Genomic DNA, 24,215 nt, shown 5'->3' on the forward strand with positions numbered 1-24,215 from the left:
TTTCCTAGGACTCACCTTCAGCACTAACATGCACATTCCAACCTTTGGATTCCATAGTGGGCACTGAAGAAATTTTTACTGAGTTAACTTAAAAGGGCTTTTCCCCTGAATTCTTATTTCCAGTCCTTTTTTTTTTGCCATCCTGTGTCCTGTCTGTCATCTGTACCCTTGTTCTCTAGTTGGGGATACAAACTGCAAGCCAAGTGTGCCATCCAGATCCACAGGTGACAAAAGAAAAGTAAGCTTATGTGGATTAGTACAGGTGGCAGGCAGCAGTGCTGATTGGGCTGCCCCTTCCTGTGGGAAGCCCTCACACCAGGCCTCATCCCCATCATGTCATTCAAATTGGGCCTCCCAAGATTAGCCTTCTGCATCTCTTTGCTTAGATAAATAGGAGTACCAGGGCAACCTCTTCCCTTCCACACACCCATGTAGAAATTGGATCCTAAGAGTTGCTCCACATGTTCATATCTCAACCATCGTGCCAGACTTCTCTCTTTGGTAACAATGGGCCCTTAAGGAAAGCAGAGACTAGTTGGAGTTAGATGAACAGGGATTCCTCAGAGACCCAGCGCTTTGGTGATTGCCGTCACCTGCCGTAATCTCCTGTAGGGCCCTGCCTTGTTAGAGGGAACAAAATACCAGTCGTTAACTGCCAGCACCACAGAAAATGCTTAAAACTGTGGGCTTGAACTTGAGGCTTGAACCTGGTCGATATTCATGCCCTGGTTGCATTATTGTCAGGATCCTCTCACCTAGAACAGAACTGGAGACATCGTTCTCTGTCTCCCTGTCTGAACTCCTTTCATTCTCTGTTTGTTCCTTTAGGTCCACTTTGAACCTTGGCAACTAGTCCTTACCTGTGTACTTTGATTCTGCCCCTGCCCAGGCCCTTATGCCTGGTGTAGGTGTCTAGCCATCAACTCTGCCTCGATTTCTCAAACTCAGCACTTTACCAACACATCTCATCTGGCCTGAAACCCTGGACTCTGACTTTAGCTTTGTCATAAGGATTCACTATATCAGCAGGTCCCCTCTGTCTTTCTCATTAGCCTTCCCTTCTTTCAACCTGCTTTTCAGCTTCATCACCTGTCATGTCCTACCAGCCTGGCCTTACTACTCCAGTTCTTGGCTTCTCCTGATTTGTTCTGTCCTGTGGCTATTCATAACTGCTTCTTTCTGCTCTCTGCCCACTTCCAGGAAAGACTTGATTTAATTCCTGAAAGATCCAGTACCTTTCCCTTCTGAATGATTTAAAACACAATTTGGACAGACCAGATTTTAAATGAGAATTCATCTTATGGCTTCTCCATGTCCATTATTGGTTAATGTTTTTGTCCATAGCACAGCAAGGAAGACTTAGTTTTATTTTAAAGTTGCTGGTTTTGTTAAACCCACAAGAAATCTTTTTTTAAGAGGCCTATATCTATAGCTACAATTGTATCTTTAAAACCCAAACTATAAGACAAAGTTGCCACGAAGTTAGCAATTTACTAATTTTCTTCGTTTCCCAATATGATGGAAAGAATATAAAGCAGATCAGACTAAGTGTGATTGTTCCAGGTTTTTTCACTAGTACAATATATCTCTTCTGTAAACTCAAACTGGTTAATATGGCAGGGATCAGAGAGAGGAAATAAATACAGAACTAGGGCAAAAGCTTTGTGGTCCTTTGGATCAGCCCCTAACCCCAGAAATGTTGGAGCCACTTTGTAAGCATCCCATGAAATGGGGAGTGCTTGGCATTTTACTCCCTTTATTCTAAATGACTTTTCCCATACATAGGAATCTTCATGAATCTTTTCTGTTTCTGGAATTTTTGTTCCTCTTTCCAGCTAAAATACTTCCACAGTCTGAGAAAGCCTTGGTTTACAAAACACTTAAAGATGATAGATTACTCAAAGGCAGCACAGCAGAACTATGGTTCACTACACAACATAGTAGCTGGTGATTTTCCAGGTAAAATAGTGTTTCTGTTACACACTGACTTTGGAAAATAGTTCAAGCTAGCATGTCTCTGCTCTCCTGTCTGTGATAGGGGCATGGTAGGGACAGGAAATCCTAGGCTGCTCAGGACATTGAGCCAGCAGTGCAGCAGCCCACCAACAGAGCACTATTGCCCCTACTTTAGCATTTGAGATTTTTAGCTCATCCTTTAGGATCAGTATTTTAGCAGCCTTTATTTATGAACCCAGATTTGTAATGTGCTGGCTCAGCATGTAAATGTAGGAGGCTAAGTTCCTGCAAAGTTAGTGATTGGCTAATTTTGTTCCATTTCCCAAAATGATGGAAAGAAGATAAAATAGATCAAAGCAAATGTGATTATTCCAGGTTTTTAGTAAAGCTATCTTGTCTGTAAACCCTAATTGGTTAATAGGTCAAGGGTCAGAGAGAGGAAGTCTAATACATGAAGTTATTTTTAATGTAGTGGTGAATTCACCCAGCTGGAAGTCAAATAAATTTTTAATCATGACCAGAATTTAGGAGCTAACATGGTGTAGGAACAATTGAAAATATCTGCACTTTTCTGGGCACAGGAAGGAAAGGATCCAGTCTTAATTGCTCAGGAAAGGTAGAAATTATCTAACATAGCACTGATAGGAATTGGAAGGAACATGGTGATCTTCATTTAATCTACTTTCTTCCCCTGAAAGAATGCCATTGTACTAGTGGTTTGAGAGCCAAGGACAATCCAGATTTCCGGAGGTATTGGTGTGTTTGCATTAATTTCTGCTGGTTGATTACTTTTCCTAGTTGGGTCTAACTTTGTATATTTCTGGATTTTTGTGCCAACAGAAGCAGGAGATTTGTGGGAACCTGACGTTACAGCATCACATGCTGGAGCCAGTACAGAGAATCCCTCGCTATGAGATGTTGCTCAAGGATTATTTGAAGAAGCTTCCTGGGGAGTCTCCAGACAGAAAAGATGCAGAAAGTAAGATACATTCCAGGTGCTGAGTGACAGGGACAAGCAACATCTTTTTGGGGGTAAAGGAAAGGAGGAAGGGAATGCTTTACAAAGCGACTAGGGAAAAGGAGCTTTGCTGAAATAAATTAAGCATGAGAGGGATTCCAGAAGTCTTTCAGACACATCTTAAGAATCTTGTCAGACAAACACAGCGTTTTGGGGAGCTAGAATTACAAAGACAAGAGACCAGAGCATACTTTTCTCTAGCGCCCTTTTCAGCTCCCAGGGTAAATATACCAATGTTCAGAGTCGGTCTTCCCCAAGAAAGGTCCCATATGACTTTAGACGTGGTTTCCTCCTGGGAAAGTCCTTCATAACTTTGGTGGGGTGATTCTGCTTTCTTCTACTAATAAATCCTTCCCCTGTATATCTTGTACTTCCTCTAGGCTTCCCTCTCCCTTCCGTTGTCCTGGCCTGATTCCCAAGTCTAGTGCTCTATCCACTATATCATATGTATGTATGTATGTATGTGTGTGCGTATATGTATGTATGGTAGAGTGGATAGAGCACTAGACTTGGGAGTCAGGAAGACCTGTGGCCCAAGTCACCTGAACCACTTACGAGCTGTGGGAGCTCAGGAAAATTAATTTTACCTCTCTGAATCTTCTTTTCCTCTCCTGTAAAATGAGGATAAAAGTACCGATCTCATTGGGTTATTGAGTAGCTCAAAGGAGATAATGTAGCTAAAGCACTTTGCAAATGTTAAAGCACTTTATAAATAACTGCTGACATCATCATTAATGTAATTGGCCTGAACCAGATTACAGAAGTAGTGAAGGGGGCGGTGCTAGAGATGATCTAGTTGAGGTTGGAAGGGACAGAGAAGAGGAGAGATGATTGAGAGAAGTGTCATTGACAAAGAACTCAGGGTAAAGGCCATGTTGGAATGTCCATATGAGGAAGGTCGTATATTAATAGACTAACAAGAACTCAGATCAATGCAATGCCCATGCTTGACCCCAGAAGAATAGTAATGAAATACACCTCCCTCCTCTTGGTAAAGAGCTGGTGGACTGCAGGTGCAGAATGAGGAATAGACTGCCAGAAACAGTATGTCAGTTTTTAAAAACTTAACTATACTTTGTTATGAGAGAATTCCATTGGGGGGTACCCCTTAGTGGAAGCTGTGGAGAAGTAGTTGTTAATCCTAAATAGCTTGCCACTCCCTGTACTGAGATAGAGCTTTGTAAATTAAACAAGAGTCTCTCATTTGTGCATCGCGCAGTGGATCCGCAGGAAATATTTTCTTTTTTGACAGAATTACTAAAGTCTTATTCAGGGGAATGTTTAGCTGTGGTTTACCTGCATCTTAACAAAGCATTTAATAGTCTTTTATGCTGTTGTAGAAAAGTTAAAGAAATGCATGATAAATGAGAGCCCTATCAGATGGATTTGGAGTGATTGAATAAAGTAGACTCAAAAAGTGCCCATTATGCTCACTGTCATCGTGGAAGGCAGTCTCCAGGGCAGTGTCACCAGGGGTCTGGGCTCGGTCCTGTGCTGTCTAGCATTGTTATTGGTGATATGGAAGAAGCCAATGGAAAGTTTGCTTATCCTATTTAAAGGGGACACAAAACTTCAAGGGATTGCTAGTACATTGGTGTATAAAAACAGGATCCCAAAAGGTCTAGGACAGGAGGCTGAATCTATCAGTGTAGAATTTAATAACAGTAAATGTAAAGTCTTATAATTGGGTTTAAAAAATTGACTTTGCAAGTGCAAGATAGAAGGTAGGGATGGCTAGTCTGCAGTTTGGGGGGAAAAAAGTGAGAGTTTTGGCAGACTGAAAGCTCGATGTGAGTCCACAGTGTGATATGGAATCAAAAAGAATGCAGTACTGGACTGCATTCAGAGGCACAGCTTCCATGAACAGGGAGTCCTGATTCTGCCTTCCTCTGTCAGATGACATTTGGGTTAAGGTGTTTTGGTCTGGATACCAGTTTAGGAATGACAGTGACAAGAAAGAGAGCATCTGTAGGAGTGTAGCCAGGATGGTGAAGTGGTTAAGTCCATGAGGATCAGATGAAGGAACTGTGAATGTTTGTCAGGTGCTTTAAAAAAAAAAAAAAGACAAACCGCACACTGTGTTATTATTCAAATGAATTTCCTGTTAACCAGAGAAAGTTAAGCAGAGCAGAGAAATTGCTATGGCCATAGAAAACTATTGGCAACATAAGCAGACTTCAAGCTCTCTGAGAGCAGGAACTGGGCCTTAATTCTAAGTGGTCAGTGCAGTCCTCTGCACAAACTAGGTGCTTAATAAATGTCTGATGCTATTTTCATGATGTCCCTTTAATTACAGAATCCTTGGAACTTATCTCCACAGCAGCAAATCACTCCAATGCAGCTATTCGAAAGATGGTAAGTGCACGGTGGTCAGAGCCAGCCCTCCCAGGAACATTCTCTGGGAAGTTCTTTTTCTATTATTCAGGACTTTCTTATAATGTGCTCTCTTCTCACCTCCTCTTTTCAGTATTTCTGAGTTCTTTCAAGATACAACTCAGGCCTGTTCTGCTCTCCCTTCAGCCCCAGGCCCAATTGTCAAGCCCTCTATGCTCTTGATTATTGTGTACATACTTTGTATTTACCTCTTTATGTGATTGGTGGGTACCATCAGTATAATGGGATCTCTTTGTGGGCAAGAGCTGTTTCCTTTTTTGTCTTTGTATCCCTCCCCTTGTCTTGAAGTGTGTTACATGAGATTAGGCTATTATGAATATTTTTTGCATTGACTTGAATTTCATATAAAGACAATTTTATATTTTATTAAGCAATAGGGAGCTCAGTGATGTGGTACAATGAATAGAGAGTGTTTGGCCCAGAGTCAGGAAGACTCATCTTCCTGAGTTCATATCTGACCTCAGACACTAGGTCTATGTCAGTTTCCTCATCTGTAAAATGAGCTGGAAAAGGAAAAGGTAAACCACTTCAGTATCTTTGCCAAGAAAATCCCAGTAGGGTCATGAAGAGTTGGGCATGACTGAAAATGAAAATGCTTTGGGTAGGAATGTGACATGGTCAAGATTAATCTTGGAGGATTCACAGATTGGGATGGGGAAATCCTAGAGGCAGAGGGGCCAGGTAGGATGTAACTGCAGAGTACAGGCAAGAATAATTGGTACCTGAATCACAGTAGTTACAATAGGAGTGAAAAGGAAGGTGTTAGAGATACAGGGGAGATAGAATCAAGGGGATATGGCAACTAGTTAAATATGTAGGATGACAGAGAAGAGTCAGAGTTCCATGCCCTGTTGTCTGTAATACTGGCAGTCCCATCAGCAAGAACAGGGAAGTTGGGAAGATTTAGGAGGAAAGTGAGTTCAGTTTCTGACATTGAGTTAGAAGTGCTGGTACAGCTCCTAAGTAGAGATGTCTAGCAGACAGTTGGAAATAGAATATGTATCAGCTATGTGATTCTGAACAACTAAATCAATCTCTCTCTGCCTGTTTCTTCATCTTTAAAATGGAGATAATAATAATACCCGTTTCACAGGGTTGTTGTGAGGATCAAATTAAATAACTTATGTAAATTGCTTTGCAAACATTAAAACACCATGTGAATCCTGTTGTTATTATTACTATCCAAGAGTGGAACCCAAGGGAGAAGTCAAGGTTAAAGGCATCAACTTAGGAGTCTTGTTTATAAAAATGAATGTAAAGTCCTTATAGGAAGAATGCATAGAAGGGAATGAAGCCATGGGAATAGATGAGATTACCGAAGGCAGGTGTGTAGAGAAAGGAAGAGCCATGGACACACTCTCGAGGACTAAGAAAAACTCACATCATGCAAATTGGCCAAGATAGCAAAACCTAGGAATGGTTGGTATTGGAAGGGTAAAATAGCATGTGAATGGAATTGAAAATGGGGCCAGCCATTCTGCGCATCTGTTTGGAGCTTTGAGAAAGCTGCGGGTCTGTGCTGACCCACTGGACCCACCCTACGCATAGAGGGACCAAAGCTGTGAACGAAGAAACTCCTCCTGCCAGTGCATGGTGGCACCTTCTCTTCAGCTGACAGACCTAGAAAGCTGCCCAAAGCACTGAGAGGTTAAGTGATACATAGCCAGTATGTGTCAGAGACAGGACTTGAACCCAGGGCTTCCTGGCTTTGAGACCAACTCTCCACTCCATGACGCTTTATATTATATACTTGAATATCGCCTCAAGGAATTCAAAGACAAAATATTCATATCAGCATTCTTGGGGGTAAAAAAAGAGCTAGAAATAAAGTGTGTGCACATTGATTAAAATAATGGTTAAAAAAAGATCTATCGGTAAGTATTTATTAAGCCTGTACCACATGCTAGGCACTGTAGATACAAGTACAAAGAATGAAACAATCTCTCCTTCCAGGAAGCTTATTTCCTAATGGGGGAAACTACAAGTATATGGAAAATATCTGTGCAACATAATTGTAAAGTTAGCTGAAGGGATCAAGACAGGTTTTGAGCACAATGTGGTCCCAGAAGCGCTTCTTGTTAAATGACAAATTGGAAAATCTCTGAGGGAAGCCGTAAGATTAAGGAGGACCTGGAAAGGAAGTAGAAAGGAGGAGGAAGTGCTCCAGATGGCATGTGACCTGGGCAAAAGACAGGAAGACTAGTACTCTGACTTGTTATCACTTATACTTTATTGTTAGACATCGGGCACATTTATTATTCAAAGGTAAAATATAGAATATCTGCAAGTTTCGTTTTACAGGTGACAAACACAATTTAAGCTAACTTGATAAAGAGCTGGCTCCAGGAGATTTCGAGCCAGGGTACAGAGGAGCAGAGAGTGAATTGGAATGTTATAGCTCATTAAAATTCCAGCCAAGACAAATGTGAATATGTTGGTCTATTGTTGCCCAAATCACCTTTTTTTTTTCTTTTTGAAAGTAGAGCATCAGAACACCATTTTTCTTTATTTTCAAGCAAATTAGATAATTTATTCAGGAAACATATATACTAGGTTCATTGCATGGTGCCTGGCATGTAATAGGCACTTAATAAAGGTTTATTGAATGAATGAATGAATTTAGCACCAACTGTGTGCCTGGCACTGTGTTAGGCACTTTCCAAGTATTATCTCATTTGATCTTCACAGCAACCCTGGAAGACAGGAGCTGTCATTACTCCCATTGTATAGATGAGGAAACAGAGGCAAATGGTGATTAAGTAACTTGCTGTTAAGTGTCTAAGACTGCATATGAACTCAGGACTTCTAGATTCCAGACCCAGTGCTCCATCCACTGAATAAAACCCCATCACTCCTCGCAAGTAATTTATAAACCAGTATGGGAAATAAGGCATGCATTCAGATAAACGTAATACTCAGCAGAATATAAGTAACTGAGAATGCCTGCGTACAAATGCTCAGTGACTTAGCAAGTGTCTACTAGGTACCAACTGTGTGCCACCCACTGAAGACACATGGTACTAAGACTACCAACACAAAACATGAGATAATCTCTACTCTCAAGGAGTTCCCACTTTATTTGGTATAATTATCTTACAGAAAAGTATCCTGAGGCACATGGAAGCCAAATGATTTGCCAAGTTCACTGGGCACTGTCAAAGATCTAGATCTTCTGATTTGAAATCTAGGGATCTTTCAAGTCACTTCAATAAGTCTGTGTTAAGTGAATGCCCACTTAACATGTTGTGGGCACTGATGAATCCCAAGTCAAATATCTTTACCTACTGTACATATAATAAGAAAACATTTGTCTTTTTGTAAATTTATTTTCCCTTGGTAGGAATTAAGGGTATTTAACTTAGAGAGAAGGCATGGAGAGAGAGGTTAGAAGGATGGCCATAATGATTGCCTTGAAGTATCTGAAGAACTGTCTTATGGAAGAGTGATTGGAATTATTTGGGCCCCAAAGCGCAGAACGAAGAACAGGGGGTGGAAGTTGCAAAGAGATACAGTTAAGCTTAATATAGAGAAACAAGGACATCTTTTCACTGTAGTCAAAAATTTGAAACTAAGGGGTTGCCCTCCTGTTGGAGAATGGCTAAACAACTTATGGTATATTATTATATCATAAGAAATGATAAAATGGACAATTTCAGAGGAAACTTGGAAGAGCTTTATGAATTGATGCAGAGCAAAGTAAGCAGAACTAGGAAACAATTTCTACAGTGATGACATTATAGAGAAAATTTTTTTGGAAATATTTTAGAGTTCTAATTAATGCAGTAACAAACCATGAGTTCAAAAAAATGATGAAACATATACTCACCTCCTGAAAGACATGTTGAACTTAAAATACAGAAAGAGATGCACATTTTTGGACATAGCTAATATGAGAATTTGTTTTGCTGGATTAAGTAGATATGTACTGAAGGATTTTTTTTTTTAGATTGCTTAATGGGGAGGGGGATGGTGAATACGACAGATTAATTTTTTAAATCTTGTAAAACAGAAAGAAAAAGATAATAGCTGACATTTATATAGTCCTTTAAGGTTTGTAAAACACTTTGCATACGTTATCTGCTCTAATCTCATCTGACCTGTAAAAGAGAAGACCTAGGAGGAACATGATAATTGTCATAAAATATTTAAAGTGCTGTTATATTAGAGAGGGATTAAATTTATTCTCTTTGGCTCCAGAGGGGAGAATTAGGAGCAATGAATGCAAGTTAGAGGGCATATTTAGACTTGATGCAGTAAGTAACTTTTTAATCATTGTAGCTGTCTAAAAATGGAATGGGCCACTTTGGCAGGCTATAGATTTCCCCTCATGAGAAACCTCAAGCAAAAGTGATCACTCACTGGGGAAGTTGCAGAGGGATTCTAGTTTAGGTACAGGATGATCTTTGTGGTCTTTTCCAACTTATTTGGGTTTATGAGAGCTTATCTCTGTTTTAAGGGAGAAAGGATGCATGAATCTGACTGAAACCGGAATATGTGGTAAGATTTTAACTTAAAATGTGGAATTCAGGGGGATTGGATTTGAAAATAAAATTACTGGAGTGGCTCTCCAAGGAGCCTGTGGTCCTCACGAGACATAAATGGGTTCCACCCAAAACCCAGGCCATCTGTAAGTACAGGGATGGTACAGATTAACAATTAAAGGCTTTGAATCTGAGCCTTCTCTAATAGGTCCCTGCCCAAACTCTACTTAATGGCTGGATTTTGGGCCCTCCTGCTTTAGAGTGAATGTCAATGGTAACTATTTCTCCTTGGAACAGCGACCCCTCCCAGCTTGCTTTTTTTTTTTTGATTAAAGGGGCCATCCCTTGACTCATTTCTTAAAGAGGTCTATTCACTGAATGTGCGTTACCCCCAAAATGAGAACCTAAAAAGACATTAGCCTAAAAGGGCCAGGGTCTCCCATTGTGTGCTGCGTCATCTCCAGTTGTCCTGATGAATATCTGGCCACTGGACCCAAATGGCTCTGGAGGAAAAAGTGAGCCTGGTGACCTTGCACAGTCCTCCCTCCCTCAAATCAAAGTCAACTGCAAGTCGTGTCATCATTTCCCTCATGTCATGGTTCTCTTCAAAAAAGACAAACACAGTGACTAGAAATAATTCAACTAGTGGGATGGTTCTACATCATCTATCTGAATATGGGCTGAAGTTGCCCATTTGTGACACTTCCTTTCACCTCATGTCATTTAGGGTCACATTAGCTGGTAGTTGGAGACCCTTTGAGACCTGGGATTATCTTCTGTTTCTTGCTGTCACATTTGGTACATGTCATTGAGGTAGGTTTCTAGCTGAATATGTTTGCTATCTACAAAACATGACTTTTTAGCCAGCATTCCCAGCCTGGAGAAGCTGTCACTAAATGATGATCAGTGACTTCCTGAAAACAAACACTTCCTCTTGATGGATAAGCCTGAGGCCATGTTTAACCCATTGAAAAGATTCTTGTAAACTCAGTAGTGTTCGTCTCTTATATATGTGATAACTTACAGTTGAATTAAACTAAATCTGTACATCCCAACTTCTGATCAGCAAGGAAGGACCTGGATGTTAAAGACTCAGAAATTTGATTGCTGACATATAAGTAATAGAGAAGGCTGTATATGGAGCCTTCTTATGAAGACCTAGAGACCCTTATCATTAGTGTGCCAAAAGAGGACAAGGTTGTAATTATGGGTAGCTTTAATGCTAGAGTAGGCTCAGACTGCCACACTTGGCAGGGAGTCCTAGGGAGGAATGGAGTTGGAAACAGCAACTGCAATGGTCATTTACTGCTGAAGACTTGTGCATCGCATGACCTTCTTATCACCAACATGGTTTTCCATTTACCTAAATGGAATAAAACTTTATGGCTGCACCCAGCAGCAAACATTGGCATCTAATAGACTGTGATTGTAAGGAGAAGAGACAGACAAGATGTGAGAGTGACAAAGGCAATGTGTGGTGCAGAGTGTTGGACTGATCATAAACTTATCCTTTTCGAAGCTAAATATTTGCATTCATCAAAAACGCTGCCCCCAGGGCAAAATCACTGCCAGAAGAATTAATGTCAACAAATTAGAGCTCTTCTCTGAGTGTGAACAGTTTGTTGCTAACTTGGAGGGAAAGCTGATCCAGCACACAGTTGGCAACGGTGGAGCGGAAAAGGAGTGGGCAGCTTTCAGAGATTTGGTGGACCAGCGCTACCTTAGCTCATCTGGGTCAGAACACTCACAAACACCAAGACTGGTTTGATGAAAATGAAATCCAGAAGCTGCTAAATGAAAAATGAGAACTCCACAGGATTTTCAAGCAGGATGGTTCATCCATCTCCAAGAAGGCAGCATTTAATTCCATCAAAAGTAAAGTACAAGCAGAGCTTAGAGAGATGCAGGATTCCTGGCTCAGTAAGAAGGCAGGTGAAATCCAGTTTTATGCTGATAGTAACAATCCAAAGTGCTTTTATGATTCCCTGAAAGCTGTTTATGGACCAAAAACCTATGGTGCATCACAACTACTCAGTGCTGATGGAGCCACGTTGATGAGTGACAAGGACATGATCTTAGAGAGATGAGCTGAACACTTCCATAGTATTCTCAACAGACCATCATCAAGCAGTGCTGAGGCCATTGACCATTTATTTACCTCAGGTTGAAGTCAGTCCCTCCATAGCTGAACTTCCAACGGAAGAAGAGGTTTTGAGGGCCGTTAGGCTCCTTTCATGTGGCAAAGTACCTGGTGCTGATTCTATTCCAGCTGAGATTTACAAAGTGGGGGACCATTGCTCATACAGAAGCTGACTGAAATATTCCAGGTTATATGGCAAGAGGAATTTATCCCCCAGGAGTTTAAGAATGCTTCCGTTGTCCATCTCCATAAAGACAAAGGAAATAGATTGTCCTGCGACAATCATGGCGGGGGGCAGGCGGGGAGTCTCTCTCTTAGTCATTGCTGGCAGAACTCTTGCAAGAGTCCTCCTCGATAAACTGATCCTTCACTTGGAAAATGGTCATATACTTGAGAGCCTGTGTGGCTTTAGAAAAGGAAAAGGAAAAGTTGATATGGTGTTTGCTGCCCAACAACTCCAGGAGAAATGCCAGGAGCAGAACAGAGGTACAACATTTGTAGATCCGACCAAGGCCTTTGACACTGTTAGTCATGAGGGCTTATGGAAAATTATGTCAAAATTTGGTTGCCCAGAGAAGTTCATCAGCATTGTACATCAATTCCATGATGGCATGTTTGCCTGGGTTCTAGATAGTGGGCGATACTCTCATGCCTTCCCAGTCATCAGTGGAGTGAAACAGGGCTGTGTGCTTGCTCCCATGCTTTTTAGCATGATGTTTTCAGCCATGTTGTTAAATCCTTTCAATAAGGATGAACATGGCATCAAGGTCACCTACCATACTGATGGTAAGTTCTTCAATTTGAAAAGGCTACAAGCCAAGACCAAAGTGAAAGGAGTGCTGGTGCATGATTTTCTGTTTGCAGATGATTGTGCACTCAATGAATCCTCTGAAGCTGAGATGCAACAGATCAGTTCTCTGCTGCCTGTGCTAATTTTGGCCTAATAACACCAAGAAAACACAGGTGCTCCATCAGCCACCACCACACCATCCATACATGGAACCATCAGTTACAACAAATGGAGAAGTTTTGAATGCTGTGGATAAGTTCACTTAGCTTGGTAGTGTACTTTCCAGAGATGTACACATTGACAATGAGGTTGACACACACATTGCCAGAGCTAGCTCGGTGTATGGGAGACTCGGAAGAAAAGTTTAAGAAAGAAGATGTATTAGAGTGACTACAAAATTGAAGGTCTACAGAGCCGTTGTGCTGACCTTATTGTTGTATGCCTGTGAAACATGGACAGTCTACCAGCGCCATGCCAAGAAACTGAATCATCTCCATTTAAACTGTCTTAGGAAGATTCTGAAGATCACCTGGCAAGATAAGGTGCCAGACACTGAGGTCCTTGCTCAAACTAAACTGCCAAGCATTCAGACTATGCTTCAGAGAGTGCAACTCTGATAGGCTAGTCATGTTATTTGAATGCAAAATGTAAGCTTGCCAGAAAGACTGTTCTATGGAGAACTCGCATGGGGCAGGCGATCACATGGTGGTCAGAAGAATCATATAAGGACATTCTCAAAGTCTTTCTCAAGAACTTTGGATTTGATTCTGGGACATGGGAGACACTGGCACAAGACTGCTCAGCATGACGTGCCTACATCAGAAAGGGTGCTATGCTCTGTGAGCAAAGCAGAATTGAGACAGCTCAAAGGAAACATAGGATGTGCAAATTTGGAGTAACCACCTCAAATGTTTAAATGGACTCTCTGTGCCGCACCTGTGGTAGAGCATTCCAAGCTCATATTGGTCTGATCAGCCACAGTCAGACACATTGAAACTTCACTTCATCATTTTGGTCCTCCTCGAGAATGAAGGACAACAACCTACTAATATGGAGCCCTCTGGATCATGAGATTTAGAAGTAGAGGATAGCTTTTAAAATAACTTAATCTGATTTCTTTTACTATTGAGTAAACTGAGACCCAGGGAAATTAAGTGACCACGGTTGCACCAATATCAGAGCCACAACTGAACACAGGTTCTTTCACTCCGATCCTGGTGCTCTTGATTGCTACACACTATGTAGCTTCCCATAGGGGAAGGCTTTGCTGGTCAGGAAATATGTCTCTATAAATTGCTTCCACTCATAGCACAGTTGAAAGAGACGAACACAAAGCACAGCCTTGATTACGTATGCCGCTGATTACTGATCTGGTGGGAGACTACTCTGTTAAATGAACTGGGGGCTGATTGGTCAAAGAAATGCTTCTTGGTGTCCTCTAACCAAATAGTCACGAATTCCCTGTAGTCTGTGATTATTCTGCTAGAAATGACCTGGGATGCAGAAGAAGATTTTCCTTTGCCCTGTTATTTTACTACGTAAAATGTGCTGCTGTATATTCTGAGGCTAGAAGGGAAGAATTGGGTTTACTGATTTTTTTTCAGAAATTATTTGAAGGGAAAAAAATGTGCTGGTTGAATTACTTCCATGTCAAGAAGTATTTTTGCATGCATTCATTTATTGAATGAATATTTATTAATTGCTTACTGTATACAGAGCTAGGTTATTCGTTGAGATTATAGTCTTATAAAAGCCGAGACACAATGTAGATAACTTTAATGTACAAGGTTACAAGTTAAATTTTTTTGAGAGCCGCAAAGTGCTCTCCAAAAGGGAAGGATGCCCCTCCCAGTAAGATCAGGGAGGATTTCCAGGAAAAAGTGGCATTTGAATTGGGCCTTTTAGGATAGGTAGGAATTAAATAAGGGAAGGCAAGCAAGGAGGATATACCAGGCATAGATAACAGCATGAGCTGGGAGAGTGCAGCATGTGTTTAGAATTGAAAAATTATAGTCCACTTTGGAGCGTGGTTTGAGTGATGGGGCATGATAGGAAACAGGCTAGAAATATAGTATGATACTATATTGTAGAGGGTTTTGAATGTCAGGCAAAGGGGTTTAAACTTTACTTGAAAGATTATAGGGCATCAGTGAATACTTTTTTTTAAAGAGAACAACATAACAAGATCTGGGCATAGAAAAAATGAGCCTGGCAGCTTGTGAAAGGTGGATTGGAAGAAGTGGAGGAAGGAGAACAGTCTAGGAAGCTATTGCAGTGAGTCAAGATGCTGGTAATGACAGCCTGGACTAGGGTGATGGCAGTGGGAATAGAGAGGAAGGGACTGATATGAGAGATTTTGTAGAATGACAAGACTTTGTAACTGATTGCATGTGGGAGGTGAGAGAAAAGGAATGGTCCAGAATATCCCTAAGGTCATAAAATGGTCCCCGGTTTCCCCTTGTGTCAAACAAAGGTATTGACCTCCGTAGTCTGTAAGGTCCCTTTCATGTCTGTCCTTCAGGGATTGTGTTGCTTCCTGGTCTGTTGTTCTCAGATACATCATTTTCCAAATGTGCTTGGCCCACAACAGACAAGGAGAAACAAGCTCTTTGTTTCCGTCTTGCCTCTAGCTCAGTTTTGCTTCTCTTTCAGGAAAAGATGCACAAGCTCTTGGAGGTGTATGAGCGTTTAGGAGGAGAAGAAGATATCGTTAATCCTGCAAATGAACTTATTAAAGAAGGCCACATTCAGAAGCTGTCAGCGAAGAATGGCTCTGCTCAAGATAGGTACTTGTTTCTGGTGAGTTTGAACATGACCTTCCATCCACTTTCCTCAGTCACTGTTCCACATATAGCCCTGACTAATCACACTTGTCCCTGTGTGGGAGATGGTGGCAGCACAGAGGACAGTCCAGCCAATGGGGTGGTCCTATTCTGCTTGCAGGCAGCCAAGCTCCCAGGAAATCCAGCCCTCATCACCACAGGGGCGTTGGGTTGTAGTAAGTAGGACTGGAGAACTATGAAGCAAAATATGGGGGTGTAGGGGGCAGGAGTTCCCATCTCCCTTCCAGGGAGTAAACATGCCACCCCAGGATGTGTTCAAAGGAGAGAAAGTAGCCTAGTTAGGCTCTTAGAATGTGTGATGGAACATATCAGTGTACAAAATTAGTATAGTATCATATTTTATAGGGTCTTGATTAATAAGTGAAGTAGTTTGAATTTTGTTCAGAAGATTATAAGGTATCACTGGAAATGTTTTAGCAAAAGAGAAACTTAACTAGATGTACACACAAGCACAGTGTATCTGTTAGCCATGTGAAAGAAAAACTGAAAGTGGAGAGAGCAGATTATTGCATTAGTCTCCATGTTCCTGCCCTTGAACAAAGTCCTCTTTGTCTTGTGCTACTTATGCCTCTAGGAACATGATGAAGAAATCTATAGAGAACTGACCTGAGTCAAGGAGACCTGGGTTCAGCCTCTGTCTCTGACACATCCTAGTTCTGTGACCTCGGATAAGCCACTGAACCTTTCATTGTCTCAGGCAGCTCTAAGACTATAAGTTGCAATTGTAGAGGGAGTTCCTCCCCAGGAGCTTCTCAACATCACGGAAATTACAGGACTGATCTTCTCCCCCCTGCCAAGTGATGCTTCAAGTTTTGTGGGCCTTGGACCTGCTGATAGCTCAGCAGAGGCTGCCTCTCCCAGGAGGGCAGGAAGGCTTCTGCTCAGACTTCAGTCTCATTTCACGTCTCTGCCACGTGAGACAAGGTCCTTGTTTCTGGACTTCACAAAGGAATTGAAGGAGAAGCTTTGATCCCATCCTTCTTCTTTTCTTGGTATCTATCTAGATTCTAGCTCCTTGAATTTATTTGTTAACATTTTAAATGGTTCCCCTTTCCTTTTCTATAACCTCTTCCCCTCTCCCCTCAACCATCAAAACATATTTGTTTAAGTATTCTAAATTCTGATTCTCTGGCCACCATTTCCTTTAGAATAATAACAGTAGTTCACAAAGCTAGGGCTTAGGTTTATTGGCGTAGGAAGCAGCCTGGTAGCAAGAGCTCTGGGCTTGGAGCTGGATGAGCTAAATTCAAGGACTAATTATTATTTGCTAGCCCTGTGACTGACCTTGTGAAAATCATTCCCCCTCTCTGAGCTTCTGTTTCCCACCCTCATTTAGTTAGTCTGAGGACATGCTTTGTAAAAGTGTTCTAGGCAGTGTGGTGTAGTGGATAGAGAGCCCTTTGGGAGCTAGGAAGACCTGGTCTCAAGATCTAACACCTACTGGCTGTGAATGATTGGGCAAATCACCTAACCTCTCAATGCTCTAGGCAGTTCTTTAACCTATAAGCAGCAAAGAAGATGCCATCCCACACTGGTAGAGTCTCCTCACCCTGTACCTGTGACATCACAGGTCCCATCTCTGTTCTCATTATTATTGCTTCTTCTTTTAATGGTATATCTGTGCTGATTTTTTTCATCTGAAAACAGTTACCACATGCTATCAATTTCATTTTGAGAGGACGTTAGTATCCATACTTTGAAGCTGTCCTTTCCTTTTGTTCCTTCCTTTTGTTCTGCTTACTTCCCAAACACTTGCTCTTCCTGCCCTCTCCAGTCCTCTGCACATGCTCTATTACTGTTCTCAGTGCAGATGCGTTCTGTGTACAGAACCCTTCTTCTTGAATACTTCTCCTTGAACTTCCCTGATTTAGGAAGTGCTTTGTCCTGTAGGGAATAAATAGCTGACACTGATAGAGTGCTTTAAGACACACTCAGCACTTGGTATCCTTTAAGTCATTTGATGCGCACGACTGTGTGAGGGAGGTATTACAGGAACTGGCACCATTTTACAGACAAGAATAAAATAAGGTTCAAAAAAATTAATAATTTACCTGTAATCACATAATAAGGGTCAGACGTGGGGTTTGAATGCGAGTCGTTGCTGACTCCAAATCCAGTGCTCTTTCTTTCTTAGTCTAGCAGCATAGTAAACTGGGAATCAGGACACTTAAAGGGCAGTCCCTTCATTTCGCTGAGCCTCAATTTGTGCATCCGTACAATGAGATCAGATTCAGTAATCCCTAATTCCCTTCTGGTTCTTATGCTCTTGTATAATTTGCATTTCCTAATCATCACATGCATCCTCTCTTTTTCAGTTTAACAGTATGCTGTTATATTGTGTGCCCAAACTGAGACTCATAGGTCAGAAGTTCAGCGTTCGTGAGAAGATGGACATAGCTGGCTTGCAGGTTTGTGGCCCTTTGTTTTGTTTATGTGTCCCTCGTTGTTTGAGGAAGCAATGCCTGCTTTATGGTGGGCACCAGAATTAACCAGAAGGGGAATCTGAAATAGTCACTTTCTGTAACTTCTGAAACTTGACTCGGTCTGTTGTCTACACAGCCCAGCACAGCAGCCAGATGTCCAAGGTGCAGCTTCATTTTCAAAAGAAGTGCAAACTGTACCACTTGCATCATATTAACATTAATATTCTATACAGCAAGCATAGTAAAATGCAAAGTATTGCATCTGTTGGCAGGCTGCTTCAGTGACTAAAAGACTAACATATCATAAACATTCACAGGGATAGAAGATGCACACCCTTAGTAAAAAGCAAATGTTTAAAACAGCAAAATTGCACCACTAATAATAATATATAACAATAACACACGCATCATTAGTGAATAGACAACGTATGTAGGGACCAAAGATGAGATACGAAAAGATGTTGCCCCCTCCATCTTTGTGGTAGTTGAGTAGTCTGAACATGTGGAAAATTGCATATAGTAAATGATTTTGGGGGATGTATTGATCAGTTTTGGTGATTTTTTTTCTCTTCCTCCCCCTCTACCATGTCTCTCTCTCTCTCCATATATATATATATATATATATACCGTGTGTATATACACATACACATAAGTATACATGCATGTACATATGCCCATATACACACACACATATATATACATGCACATATACGTATGAAGTAAGGAGGAATCCAGGTGATGCAAAAAACCAAGAGATATAAAGTTTTAAAAATCTATTTTAAAGATACATGAGAAAAATAAAAATAGAAAATATGTAATAAGTATTGCCACATGCATGAATACATACCAGGTGATGCTATTATAACCTGATGAAAAATGAATGCAGAAGCACCAGATGCACTATAGACTAATACAGATAAATCTATGTCTTTATTCAGTCTGCTTCAGAATCCAAACACAAAGCTAAAACTCTTGTTAAAAATACACATTTAAAAATGATTACTTTATAATGTTTCTGAATCAGGTAAAGTCAATTAATTGCTAATTCAGTCCAAGAAGTCCCTGATATTTGACAAGGAATATACTGTGTGAGATACTTAAGGTAGCTTAAGGTACTGTCCCCACCCTTTACAAGGCTTATGATTTCATCAGGCTGTCTTTCCTTTTCTTGACCTCATTAAAGGGGCCAGGCCCTGGCTTCTTCTTAAACAGGCCTTTTCAATGAATGGGCATTGCCTCACCCTAAGTGAGTGCTGGCAAAGACCTTGGCCTAAATGTCACAGAAGCCAAGAGAGGAAAGAATTTATATAAGAAGGTCCGTAGGGTCAGTTACTGCAAAGAAGTTAAGAAGGATGAAGACTGAAAAAAGACACTGCCTCTGGCAGTCAGGTAATTTGTGATCATTTAGACAGTATTTTGAGTAGCATGGTGGGGACTGAAAGCGGAATACAAAGGGCTGAGAAATGAGTGAATGGCGAGGGTACAGACACAGCTTCCTCCTGGAAGCTGAACAGTGAAGGAGTGGAAAAAGCCAGTGTGAGAGCCTGAAGCTGGTGTCTGGGTTATGGGAAGGCTTTGTTTTCATTTTTGTTTTTATGATGAAGAAACCCAAAGGATGATTATAGGCAGCAAGGAAAGAATGAGTAGAGAGGGAAATATTGAAGTTGGACATGGCAGAGCAAGACATTAGGAGGCGAGAGGGGACTCGATAGAAGACAAAGTTAGAACGAGTTAGTCTTGGAGAGAAATAAGGAAATCTCTCCTTTGAGACCAAGGAGAAGCAGGAGAAAAAAAGAAAAGACAAAAAGGCTTCGAGAAAGAAGTGGTACCGGAAAAGAGATCAGAGGATCGCAGAGCTAAAGTGGTCTTAATTACGAAAATAGTTTTGTCTCTCTACTTAGGTGATAGTTTTCCCTTCTTGTATTGTGTCCTTAGTCAATATTACAACAAAAAATAAACAGTCATATAGACATCAATGACAAGTTATTGATCCCTAACGTTCTAATCTCTTCTGATCCTCATGACTGAACATTCAAATATATTTCCATTTTCACAGAGTTGTGGTCAGTCTATGTTTTAGTACAGACTTTTCCATTTTTCTGTAGTCTCTTCATCCTTGTTACTCTTACCAGGTTAACATGGTCATCATGGCATTAATGAGCTCTGCCCCAGTTGCTGGGCATCTGAAGGTGCTTCCTTTCTTACAGCTATGGTCAAGACTACTATAAAACCCTTTTTCACAAATACATCTAGTTTTCTTTTTTATTGTTTCCCTGAAGTGGATGAAGGTGGCCTATTCCAATAGAAGGAATTATTCTGTCCTGGGATACAACCAGTCTTATGACTTGCTGGTCATATTACTCTCTAAAAAGATCACACTAATATGAATTTCCGGTTTAGCAGAATATGAGGTAGCGGTACTATGTGGTTGTTTCAATTTGTGTTTCTTTAAGAGTGAGGGTGAACATCTTTCAAGTGTCTGTTTTCTACTTTACTTCCTCTTTTACCAATCATCTGTTCTTCTTTGATCACTATTGGTCACCATCATCGATGATGTTATTAATCATAGAATTACAGAGCATTATAGACAGAGGTCATTTGGTCCCTTCTACTTGAGGCAGGATCATGCCAAAGTCAAGTTAAGAATCTCATTTGACATCACAGTTTTAAAGAATTGAAGAAAAGGAGATTCCATGAAACCTTAGCCACTCAGTTCTGGAAACTAACAATACCTACACTGTTGGGAAATTAGAAACAAATTTTCCTCTCTTATTATGACAGTATTTAACATGATGGTAAATACAATGCAAAGCATTCATCTTGAGGATGTTTGAGCATAAAGAGTAGAGGAATAGGGTAGGCCTCATTTTTCATCAGGTTATCATGGCATCCGCTGGTATGTATTCACGCATGTGTCAATAATTAGTACACATTTTCTGTTTTCATTTTTCTCATGTATCTACCCCATGGAAAGGGGCACAATATAGAAAAGCAGACCATTTCCTATTACAGACACATTGGAGGAGCAGTATAAGGGACAAATAAGTGAAAGCAGTGGCAGGGAAAAGGGGAGAAAAGCAGCATTAGAAATGATATGGTGTAAGAGAGAGCCTAGGACATCAGTCAGTTTTTTAAAAAGGAAATGTGTGAACAGAAAGGAAGATGACTGTTCATATAGAGAAAGTACAGGATCATTCATGACAGTTCACATGCCCCATTGGTATTTGTACAATTTCAAGAGAACTTAAGGAAGCCACCCAACACCTTGGATGGATTCCCTGTAATGTTCATATGGAAGGACATAAGTAAGAGGCATGTGGCATGAACAGGCCTTGGGTTACAATCTCTGTCACTGGAGAGAATATTTGTACTGATGATGTCACAAGTCAATTTGAGATTATGTGAATATTGGAGTGAATAATTTTATACACACACATACACACATGCATATATGGGAATAGTATATTCATTATTAAAGAAAATAATTACTCTTTATTTCTGATTTCTTGTTCTAATATTTTTCATGTGGCTTATCTTCTGAGCAACAATTTTCTAAGTTTTAGCAGATTAAGGCTGTGGTTAAAAGACATGTTAAAAATGACAGGGTTTTGGTTTTTTTTTAAGGTACAGGAAATTGCCAAGCCAAATGCAACACATACATTTACAATAACAGGAAAAAAGAGGTCACTGGACCTGCAAACAAGGTATGGCCTGAGTTTGCTCTACAGTATTTTATGCTGCGCAAATCCTCTTTGAAATCATATAGAACTTTATTATGGGCTTGTGGTGAGTTCTTTTTTAACTTGTAGTTATTAAATTTAAAACAACTGAGCTCAGTAAAAAACAGCGAATGTAACTGAGGTTGGAAACTTCGATGAGGATGAAGTCAGAGCATTTTACAGTCAAACATAGACTTGCATTCATGAAGTAAAGAACTTATGGTACAAAGTAATGCTAAGGTCTAGCCATGATTTGTTTATTTTAGCAATTATTTTCAGATGTCAGTAGTGAGCAAGTTGTTTACAGGGCAGGTAGTAAGAGAGGTAAATGAATTACCTGATGAGAAAAAACAATATTAAGACTCTAAAACAGTATAATTATATCTGTAATTTAGATCAAAAGAGGAAATAACAAAATACTTTTTTTTCTTTTTTACAGGACAGAAGAGGAAAAGAAAGAATGGATTGAGGTTAATATTATACAATCTTCATTTAACTTTAATAATATCAAAATTATCCTGTCTCTTATCAGTCTTATTTCCGGCATTTGAGATTTGGGCCAGAGCAGCACATGTGGAATTGCTCCAGCAGCCCAGGCCTTGCAGCAACTCCCAAGCCTGGGAACTGAGTAGGGAGAGAGAAATGATTTCCCTCGACCAGTTTGCTCCATCATTTTATCTGGGAAAACTTCCAGAAATTTGTTTATTAGTGCTTTTAAATCTAATTACCTATACAAGAGGAACACTGACCTCTTTGACCTTAAGCGAGTCCTTTTCTCTAACTATTATGCTGCTCCTTTTAGAAGCAGCATAAAGTCATAAAAGGAAGACAGACTGGGAATCAGGAGATCCACTTTTAAGCCCTGACTACCACTTCCTAACTATGTGATCTTTTCCCATATGAAATTGGGGTTTAGATCCTCAGATCCTCTGATCTGTCAGAGGGGTGAGAAGGGAGCCCACAAGCCATTGGCTGTGGCTGGGATTCTCCCCTGCAACAGAGCTCAGATCCAGACAGAGACTGAGAGAGGAGCATCACACTCTCACTTTGGGCTGGAGCAGTATGCATTTCCTAGCATGGGGACACATCATGATTAACACTGGAGCAAACAGTCCTCTTTGTCCTGAGATGACAATAGATGTCCTTCTCATTTTGTAGGGTCGTAGCAAGTCCCGTTCACATAGTGCTGAAAGTTTGATGCATCCTAGTTTTGTCTTTTGGTTTCAGGTCATTCTTGCCACGATTGAAAAGCACAAGCAGAAAAGTGAGACATTCAGAGCTTTCAACACCTCTTTCACCCAGGAGGAAGATGTCCCAGACTCACCTGTAAGTCCCTGTTTCCCACAGTTAGTCCCAGTGATGTTTGCTAGCATGGCTGGGGCATTCCATCCTAAGGTCACATACTTGAAGCTAAACGTTGATTTCTTGTTTTACACTGTGCTCCTCTTAATTGCAGTCTTTTTGGGGGGAACGAGGGTAATGAAATCAGGATTAAGTGACTTGCCCAGGGTTCCACAGGTAGCAAGTGTCTGAGGCCAGATTTGAACTCAGGTCTTCCTAACTACAGGGCCAATGTTCTACCCATTGCACCACCTAGCTGCCCCCCTCGTAATTTTGAAGGGTGGTCAATCACAGAATCCTGGGCAAGTCTGTTAGCCTTTCTGAGGTTGAATTTCCTTCTCCATAAAATGGGAATATTTGTGCTACCTGCCCCACAGAGCAGCTATGAGAAATATTGTTAATATGAAGTGCCATAGAATGTGGGCTTCTCTTTTTATGATCTGCTATACTCACAGAATCCTAGAGTTGGAGGGAAACTTGGAACCAGTGGATGAAAATCTTCTGCCATATCCCTTTGCTCCCTTGCTTGAATACCTGTAGTGAACCCAGCTCCCGATTCCAAGTCCGGTGCTCCTGCCACCATGCCACACTGCTTCTCATGTGACTTCTGAACACTTGAAGACAATTCTTGTATTTCTGCTGCCTGCTGAATATCCCCACTCCTCTCGTCTAATCATCCTACTACATGGTTTGAAGTACTTTCTCCTTGCTTTTCATCTTACTCTAGATTCCTTCTAGCTCATCTGTCTCATTAACTGGGTCAGCTAGAACTGAACACAGCCCTCCATTCAGTTAGGCCTAAACAGGGCTCCCTTATTTATCATTCCTCTGTAAAACAGCTCAAGGATTCACTTTTATGTTTGCAGCCTCCACACTTCCTAGGCCATTGACTAATCACTCTAGAGGAAGGAATGAAGTTCTTGATAAATGATGATCATTTGTGGCCTTTTGCAAAATGGGTGGAGGCCAGTGAAGCCACTAGAGCCCCTTTTCCTTTTGTTGGCAGGCTAACTGAGGAAGGAAGATCTGTTCAGGAGTTTAACATTAATAACTCCTACTGGTACCAGTGATAGTAAATAAATTATCTCCCACCGCCAGAAGGTGAATATT

The 24,215-nt window shown here is 40.8% G+C and overlaps 1 protein-coding gene across 6 annotated transcripts in view; it reads left to right on the plus strand.

The window, feature by feature from the left end:
- FGD3 (FYVE, RhoGEF and PH domain containing 3) overlaps window positions 1-24,215 on the plus strand; it is a 175,835-nt gene that overhangs the window by 128,232 nt on the left and 23,388 nt on the right. For all 6 annotated transcript variants that reach the window (XM_072654322.1, XM_072654349.1, XM_072654314.1 and 3 more), the window contains 7 exons: window positions 2,797-2,935; window positions 5,271-5,329; window positions 15,432-15,578; window positions 17,938-18,030; window positions 21,670-21,749; window positions 22,204-22,234; window positions 22,992-23,090. In XM_072654322.1, coding sequence (XP_072510423.1) covers window positions 2,797-2,935; window positions 5,271-5,329; window positions 15,432-15,578; window positions 17,938-18,030; window positions 21,670-21,749; window positions 22,204-22,234; window positions 22,992-23,090 — 648 coding nt within the window. The remainder of the gene's footprint in view (window positions 1-2,796; window positions 2,936-5,270; window positions 5,330-15,431; window positions 15,579-17,937; window positions 18,031-21,669; window positions 21,750-22,203; window positions 22,235-22,991; window positions 23,091-24,215) is intronic.

Source organism: Notamacropus eugenii, chromosome 1 (assembly GCF_028372415.1).
Source record: "Notamacropus eugenii isolate mMacEug1 chromosome 1, mMacEug1.pri_v2, whole genome shotgun sequence".
NCBI lineage: Eukaryota > Metazoa > Chordata > Mammalia > Diprotodontia > Macropodidae > Notamacropus > Notamacropus eugenii.